Source organism: Theobroma cacao, chromosome 10 (genome assembly GCF_053813885.1).
Source record: "Theobroma cacao isolate CCN51 chromosome 10, ASM5381388v1, whole genome shotgun sequence".
NCBI lineage: Eukaryota > Viridiplantae > Streptophyta > Magnoliopsida > Malvales > Malvaceae > Theobroma > Theobroma cacao.
This window is the reverse complement of record NC_142648.1, coordinates 4907686-4916769: the sequence shown is the minus strand read 5'-3', so window position 1 is coordinate 4916769 and position 9084 is coordinate 4907686. Positions and strand designations below refer to the sequence as shown.

The 9084-nt window shown below is 34.0% G+C and overlaps 1 protein-coding gene across 1 annotated transcript; it reads left to right on the top strand.

Annotated features, from left to right (window-relative positions):
• The first annotated feature begins 4759 nt into the window (after positions 1 to 4759).
• On the top strand, positions 4760 to 8691 carry LOC18586485 (Disease resistance protein (TIR-NBS class)). Its single transcript, XM_018128672.2, has 2 exons — positions 4760 to 5288; positions 5521 to 8691. The coding sequence occupies exon 2, from the start codon at positions 5590 to 5592 to the stop codon at positions 8578 to 8580; it is 2991 nt and encodes a 996-aa protein (XP_017984161.2). The 5' UTR covers positions 4760 to 5288; positions 5521 to 5589; the 3' UTR covers positions 8581 to 8691.
• Positions 8692 to 9084: the final 393 nt, after the last annotated feature.

Below are 9084 nucleotides of genomic sequence, written 5' to 3'. Positions count from 1 at the left end.
CCACAATTCAAAGTGAAGATACGTTGAAAGATGAAAATTGGTGAAAAAAAGATTGAAAGACAGGCGAGGAGAGTGAGGGAGAGAGTTAAATTTAAAATATTTTTATGTATATTTTTAATATAAATTAAATTAATACATTAAAATTAATTCATAAAAAAAAAACTTAAAATTAAAATCATGTTTAGAACAATTAATAAATATCAGTAAGTATTACAATAATTATAAAAAGTTTTTTAAAAAATAATTATAAAATTAAAATTTATTATTTATAATTGAATTTGAATAATAAGTAGTTTAAAATCACTACTTGAAACTCATTTGAATCTTTAATAGAAGTATTTTATTATCTAAATCTTACCTGAATTTGCTTATAAGATCTCTTAATTTTATTTAATCGAATTAAATAATATAAAATACTCAATTACAAATGTCATTGGCACCCCTAGTTTTATAACCAAAGATGTCTTCTTTAGTAATAAATTTTAGTCTTTCACTTGAAAGTTGAGAGTTTCGAGTCCAAGTATCAAGTTTTAATTATTGGATTTAGGTGTCGATTTTTTTTTTAATGCTGTTTTTAAAGTTTTAAAACATGAGTCCTTCTATATTCACCATAAATTGCGAGATAGCTTTGCTTGATTCGGGGGTAAGAAAATAAGAACCTGGGTTTTAAACTTAACCAAAAAGAGTAAAAGGCATTCCATCATTCCCACAAGAAAAAGCTTCGAATCAAGCCAGAAAGAAGTCAAATCCGCTTCACTATAAAGCTTCAGCGAGACCCCTTGTGGTCTTGTCCCTCAATATGAGGCCAAATAAAAAAAAAAAAAAAAAAAAAGGCAGCAGAATGCCTAGATCTTTGTCGTTGCTCAGTCAACTCCTAGGCCAGAAAATTTCCAGTTGTAATACTGAATATGAAATTGAAATCAACATATAACAGTCTAATACAGTCAACATTACACCAAAGTTATTTGACCCTTATCTCCCATTATTATGTGCCACTTCCATAGGTCAAATTGTCCACATTTTCCATCCACTAGTCATTACTTACACACTTATTAGGGGCAGTAAGATATACTAAGAAATGTAATTTTATAGTTATACAGTTACTTGTTTTGAAAGAAAATAAAAACTATACCAACTAGCCAGCTCTTTTCGATAATTTTGCGTTCTTTTAAAATGAATGAATTCGAATACGATGTTTATAAAATATGATATATTTTATTTTAACTTATTAAATTAAAATCATGTTTTAAATTTAATGTTATATTTTTTTCAATGTTGCAGTGAATCAATTGACATTAGGCAGGTGTGGGAATCAAGCTGGATCCAATGTCACAAGAAAAAGTTTACTTTATGAATTTTGAACCAAGTAGAAGTAATAAAAGGTTTTTTTTGTAGGTGTTCCTTTTGAGGGATAACCTTTTGTTTTTTTACACAGAGCTCAAGCTTTATTTAATTATTCCTCTCTTCAATTAAATACTAGGAACAAACGTGAATCATAGTGGTTTATTGAATTTAATATTTGGGTAAAGAGATAACACCATTGCTTTGGGCTAATTTAATACGATTTTCAAAGCATGCTACCACGTTCTTCTTTCCTCATTCTAAAGTATTTGAAATCCACCTGTCCAACTCCTACTAGCATACATACTTCCAAAACCCCAAAGTAAGTGAATGCAATTAAATTTAGAAAACCCTAGCCTTTCATAACAAAGTGTGCCAAAAACCACCTAATAAATTTTTAGGTTTACAGCCTAGATTACTAGGTAGGTAATGTCTACTTGTATTTATTTAATACAATACCTAACTCTGTTTATGTTTCAATATAGCCATTAGATTAAAAAAAAAAAAGAACTATGCATTTCCTGATTTTGTATATATCAATCAAAGTAAAGCATCTATGTCATAATGTATTATATTTTATCTATATTATATATAAATGTGACTTAATGGATGGAAAACTATTATGAAGATTATATCACCTTTTTGGTTTTCTTTTGGTCAAATTTCATTTATATCATTATTGTTATTATTATTAACTAATTGTTAGTCCTTGTTCATAAACTAATTTTTTAATGAAGTCGTAAATATAAAAAAATTGGTAGAAAATTTGGATATAAAATAATTAGGTTAACAAAGTAAAAAACCAAAAAAACAAGTAATTAGTATATGAGCATATGGTTTGCTAGTTAATGTATGATTCTCCTACTTAAAGAATAAGATTTGAATATCTTTTCTTTCAATTAAAAAGCAAAATAAATAATTAATTAAAAAATTTTATTTAAAAGAGTTATAGAGTTCATCCTTGATACATAGATTACTTATTTTGCGAAATTCACTTGTAAAAGATATACTTTTCATTAATGTAAATACAATAAAGTAAAATAATTCATGTGCAAATTGTGCACCTAGAAACCAATAAAGTAAAACGCTAGATATTACATACTACATAGGATTATCATTAAAATTTTTAAAGGTCCAAGCATTACTTTGTTGACTAAATTATGCTTTTGAAGTAAAATTATAATTTAAATATAATTGTTGACATAATGTTTTAAAAAGTTCATCAATTATTTTAAAAAATTTTTATTTATTATTGTGTTCAAATAAATTTTTATATTTTCATCTTAAGTCAAATAAATTTTTATAACTAACAGTTGATTAACTATCATTAATCAAAATATTATTTGTCATTTTATATCTACATGACGTTGATTTAAAATTTGAAAATATTACGCGATTATGTTATTATGTCACATTAGCATCTATCATGACACATCAACATTACATAACATAAAATGATAAATGGAGTTTTTTTTTTTGAAAAGACGATAAATGGAGTTTTGACTAACAATAGTTAATCAATTATTAATCATAAGAATCTATTTAATTTAAAATAAAAATATAAAATTTAATTAAATTAAATAAAAAATTTATTTAAAATTTTTAAATAATTCAGATATTTTTGTTAGATTGCAACCCTGACATGCATCCAATTTTGATAAGATTGAAAATTTTCCACACAAACAAATTTTCCACATTATATTGTAGTTGGTTGGGCATGCTGCTCAAAAGTAGACAAATGACATGAATATCTGGACTTGATAGATCAAACTGATGATGCTCACAATTTTTAATTTTCATGCCCCACTTTCCACAACATATTCACAATCAACATTCCAATTTGTTGTGCCACAAACCCAAAAATTAATAAAATAATACATCATTTTTATTATCTAAAACAGCAAAAAGTTGTAAATACTTTATTTTATGCTTTATATGCTTCTACTCTTAACCTTCCTGCCTCCTGGAAATCACTAAACCTCAAACTTCAAAGACACCCCAATAAACTCTTTAAAAAAATTATCTTCCCTGTTTTGCCCTTTTACATGGAAAAAGAGAAAAGAAATTTTGTTTTCTTCTCTCTTTTTTTCTATTTCAGTGACATGTTGGAATCCCAGCCGTTGATAGATTGCAAAGAAATCAGAGCCTTTCATTAGTTTGGTCTCACATGGAAGCATGTGCTAGCAAGTACTACCAAAGGAGTGTTTTGGACTTACGTTGAAACAGCCAATGCAAAACCCTCATTGAAAGTCAACTACACAGTCCTTTGGTAGATAGGGATATATTATTATTATTTCATTATCATTTTGCACCAATGATTTGCTTGTAGAGAAACAATTCAGTGTATCCATTTTCATCACAAAAGCATAGGTATTTTTCACTATCCAAATATTTCGCTTTTCTTTTTGCCAAAAAATTTAAAATTAGATAGCTTGCTTAATATCAATATTAAACTAAGGTCCCTGATATTTTATATAAATTATAAATTTAAATTAATAGCAACAAAAAATCATTAATAACAAATCGATTATAATTGATATATATATATATATATATTCATTGCATTTAGTGAAGCAATGATACATATTAGCCTTGAACATAACTAAAAGAGGACCCGGCAAAATGGAAAGAAATGAATTAAAAAAAAAAAAAAACAAAGGTCCAAGTCAAATACATTTGGACACCAAATCCATCTTGATGAATTTTTTTTTTCTGGCTAGATTTTAAGTATACTTAAGACTGGTGGTCAGAGGATACAATCTTAACCATTAAAACCAAAAGATTTTGTTTTCTTTTGACTCAAAATAAAGAATATGGCCCCCCTTTTATTCTCAAAAAAAAAAAAAAAAAAAACAGCATTGCCTGACCAAAGGCAAATGCCCTGGCCCCTGGTGCTTTGGGAAGCTGTTATAAAGTGCAATGGCAAAACGGGGGACAAAGACAAAGGGAGAAGTAAGAAAACTACTCCCTGCCTGCTTGCTAACAGTTAGTTACACTTGCAATCAAATCATTGGGTAAAAGTTTTCTTTTATCACAAAAGAAGAAAAAGGGCACTGTTTTGTGTAACTATGTGCTTCGTATTTATTAAGGGACAGTAACTTTTTTAATTATTGGCCAAAGTTTTTTTCATTATTGCAGAGTCAAGAGGTGTGCCTCTGTTAAATTCTCAGTACCATCCCCTTTTGTTTTTTCTCATCTCTGCCATGTGATGCCATTACTTTTGCTCGTATCACTCTTCTCTTTTTTTTTTTTTTTTTTTTTCTACTTCCAAAGTCCGACCTTTTTCTTTAATGGAGTTAGAGTGAGGGTGAGGCTCATGCATTGCCATTCATAAAACTCATCTTAAGGGATGGAAAATAAAAGGAAATGATTCATCATTGAATGAGAAATAATCAATGTAATAAATGGCAATTATAATACAAGTGTTGTTTGCTTATATGCAATCGTGGTGAAAACCGGAGTAGGTTAGTTTTTACTAACCTTAAAGAGAAGAAGAGGCAGGAAGCCAACACCACCAGTGACCACCCACAGGAACAGTGACAAAAACAAAAACCCATGTTCAAATGTGAATCCAAATGCCGAAAACACAGTGGATTTTGTTTTGTCAGCCAAGAAAGAAAAAAGAAGACCTTTTTTCTTTTTCACAGCTATAAAAGGGCAAGAGGCAGTGCCACAGTGGAGCCTACCAACCCATACCTCGTCAGATCCGTCCTTTTGGGTCCCTCTCTTTTTCCTCTTCTTCAACGGTGCTTCTGCTTCTGTTAGACAAAAAGAAGAAAAAACTATAGACATAGACATAGAAAGAGAAAATCTTTTTTATGGACTTTGTGCTTTCAAAAGAGAAGGGAGACAGAACAAGGGTTGAGTTTTAGTTGGACAAAGAAAGCAAAGAAGGGGCGGGGGCACTTTTTGTGTGAAGCCATACTTTGTTAATCTGAAGCTGCCTGGTTAGTGCCTCAAAGATTTGAAATCTAGTTTTTTTTTTCTTTTCAGTTTTGCTTTGGATATGTATGCAATGGTTTTCTTCAATTGTTGTTTAGTAGGGTGGCATTGATGTTTTCTTGACTAAAACAGCACTGTTATGGATATAGCAGTTAGTTTTGATAAATTTATAGAAACATGTCTTTCTATGGTATTACCCTGTTTTGTTAATGTTTGATTTCATTGGTTTGGTCTCAGAGTGGCTTCTCATACCTTGATTCCATTTATGGGATTTGATAGCTACCGGAGAGGGTAAGCATTGTAAATATGGATCTCAGAGAAGATAGCGGCAGGTTGGGGTCGCTACCAGCGACAACCTCTAGAAATATGTCATCATCGTCGTCAGCATTCTTTTCTGCGAATCAATCACCGTTCTTCTCTCCAAGATCATCAACGTGTCAATTGTCTGAATCGACAAGGTCTGATGCTCAATGTGACAGTATTAATTGTAGCGCTGATCCTCCTAGTTCCAGTTCTGGAATTCGGGATCCCGAATGCCTTGAAGATGTCAGATTTGGCCTGCCAGACATGTCATTAACACCGGCTGCTTGTATTTCAAGTGACTTCCAGAAATTTGACCACGTTTTATCCACAACTCTTGTCTCTAATGGAACCATATCTAGTTATGGCCATGTGGGTGACAGTGTTTATTCTGCCCTTGTAGAGAAGCACAGAAAGCATGTGAGAAGCCAGGATATGTCATTTTCCCCTGTTCCGATGTCATTATCTTCTAACAGACACAGAAGCTATGACGTTTTCATAGGTTTGCATGGTCGTAAACCTTCTTTACTGAGGTTTGCAAATTGGCTCCGTGCTGAGTTGGAAGTTCAGGGAATGAGTTGCTTTGTATCTGATAGAGCTCGATTTAGGAACACTCGTAAGCATGGACTTATTGAGAGGGCAATGGATGTTTCTTCCTTTGGTGTTGTAATTCTAACAAGGAAGTCTTTCAGGAATCCATATACTATTGAGGAGCTTAGATTTTTTTCGAGCAAGAAAAATTTGGTCCCAATCTACTTTGATTTGAATCCTGCTGATTGTCTTGTCCGGGATATAGTTGAGAAGAGAGGAGAGCTTTGGGAAAAACATGGGGGTGAATTATGGGTTTTGTATGGAGGGTTGGAAAAGGAGTGGAAGGAAGCTGTTAATGGCCTCTTTCGAGTGGATGAATGGAAACTGGAAGCTCAGGATGGTAGTTGGAGAGACTGCATATTAAGGGCTGTTACCCTTTTGGCAATGAAATTAGGAAGACGAAGTGTTGTAGAACGATTGGCCAAGTGGAGAGAAAAGGTAGACAAAGAGGAATTCCCATTTCCTCGAAATGAGAATTTTATTGGCAGGAAGAAAGAATTGTCAGAGCTAGAATTTATACTTTTTGGTGACATTAGTGGAGAATCAGAAAGAGATTATTTTGAGCTCAAAGCTAGATCAAAGAGAAAGAATTTAACAATTGGCTGGAGTAAGGGCAGTTCAGTGGAGGAAAGGTGCAGGGAAAGACAGTGGGAGAGTGGCAGCCGGAAGGGTAAAGAACCCGTCATTTGGAAGGAGTCAGAAAAGGAGATTGAGATGCAAAGCACTGAAAGGCAGCACTATCAAAGACCAAGAGGTGGTGGACGGAATTCACGGAGAAAGAGATCAGCAAAAATTGTATATGGGAAGGGCATTGCCTGCATAACAGGGGACTCAGGAATTGGGAAGACAGAGCTTCTTCTGGAGTTTGCCTACAGATATCACCAGAGGTATAAGATGGTTCTATGGATAGGAGGAGAAAGCAGGTATATTAGGCAGAATTATCTAAACCTCTGGTCATTTTTAGAGGTAGATGTAGGGGTTGAAAATTGCATAGAAAAATGTAGGATGAAAAGCTTTGAAGAGCAGGAAGAGGCTGCCATTGCTAGAGTCCGGAAAGAGCTTATGAGAAACATACCTTTTCTGGTGGTGATTGATAATTTAGAGAGTGAAAAGGATTGGTGGGATCGCAAGCTTGTAATGGATCTTCTTCCCCGTTTTGGCGGAGAGACCCACATTCTGATATCTACTCGCCTGCCACGTATGATGAATTTAGAGCCTTTAAAACTCTCATACTTGTCTGGAGTAGAGGCAATGTCATTAATGCAGGGAAGTGTCAAAGACTACCCTATTGCAGAGATTGATGTGCTCAGGGTAATTGAGGAGAAAGTTGGAAGGCTAACTGTGGGCCTTGCAATTGTAGGCGCAATCCTATCTGAGCTACCCATAAATCCAAGCAGGCTATTGGATACCATCAACAGGATGCCCTTGAGAGACTTTTCATGGAGTGGTAGGGAAGCTCATTCGTTGAGGAAAAACAGTTTCCTCCTGCAACTCTTTGAGGTATGTTTTTCAATTTTTGATCATGCAGACGGACCAAGGAGCTTAGCAACAAGAATGGTGCAGGTGTGTGGTTGGTTTGCACCTGCTGCCGTTCCAGTTTCCCTGTTAGCCTTAGCTGCTCACAAGGTACCTGAGAAACATAAAGGAGCCCACTTCTGGAGAAAATTATTACGTTCCTTGACTTGTGGGTTTTCTTCATCATACTCCAAGAGATCTGAAGCAGAAGCATCCTCCATGTTGTTGAGATTTAACATTGCAAGAAGTAGTACCAAGCAAGGTTATGTCCATTTCAATGAGCTCATCAAGGTTTACTCTCGGAAGAGAGGAGTTACCGGAGTTGCACATACCATGGTTCAGGCTGTCATTAGTCGTGGGTCACTATTCGATCACCCAGAACATATATGGGCAGCATGTTTCTTGTTATTTGGATTTGGCAATGATCCTACAGTTGTTGAGCTCAAGGTGTCAGAACTGTTATACCTTGTCAAAGAAGTGGTTTTGCCTCTTGCAATTCGGACATTCATTACATTCTCTAGGTGCAGTGCTGCTCTTGAACTCCTCCGCCTATGCACCAATGCTTTGGAGGCAGCAGACCAAGCATTTGTTACCCCAGTTGAGAAGTGGTTGGACAAATCACTTTGTTGGAGGCCCATCCAAACTAATGCTCAGTTGAATCCATGTCTTTGGCAGGAGTTGGCATTATCAAGAGCCACTGTGCTAGAAACCAGGTCCAAGTTAATGCTAAGAGGGGGGCAATTTGACATAGGAGATGACCTAATTAGGAAAGCTATTTTTATTAGAACTTCAATTTTTGGTGAGGATCATCCAGATACCATATCTGCTCGTGAAACTCTAAGCAAACTCACCCGTCTTCTTGCAAATGTTCAAACTCATACTTCACCATAGATTCTATATTTCTTGTTAGAAAATTTTGCATTAGATTATACAAAGTTTACAAATAAAACTCCTGTAAACAATTCAGAGAAATTTTTTATACCAGTTTAACTTTGAATGGGATGCCCTACAGTTCTGAACTTACTCTTTTCTCCTTTCGCTCGAAATGAAATCCTCTTGACTGACTTTAATGCATCGCACACTTTCCTAACTGCATGTATCAGTTTGACTCATTGGTTCCTAAACTTCATTCCAAAATTTATCAGGTTGAAGAGAATAGCTTAACTGGCAGCTATCTGATATTTAGTCTTTATCTGTTTGTGGTTCTTTATACAATTTGAAATAGTCACTATTGCAATATAATTTCTCGTTTCTTTTTCCAACTATTCAACATTGAGAACCTCAGGACCAAGATGAGGGCTTCTCACCTCAAAAGGTTTATCCTTGTCTTTATGAGTTTGCTCTAATATTTTATAAGGATGTCTTGCAGAATGCCTTTTTTTACTCTCTTCTCTC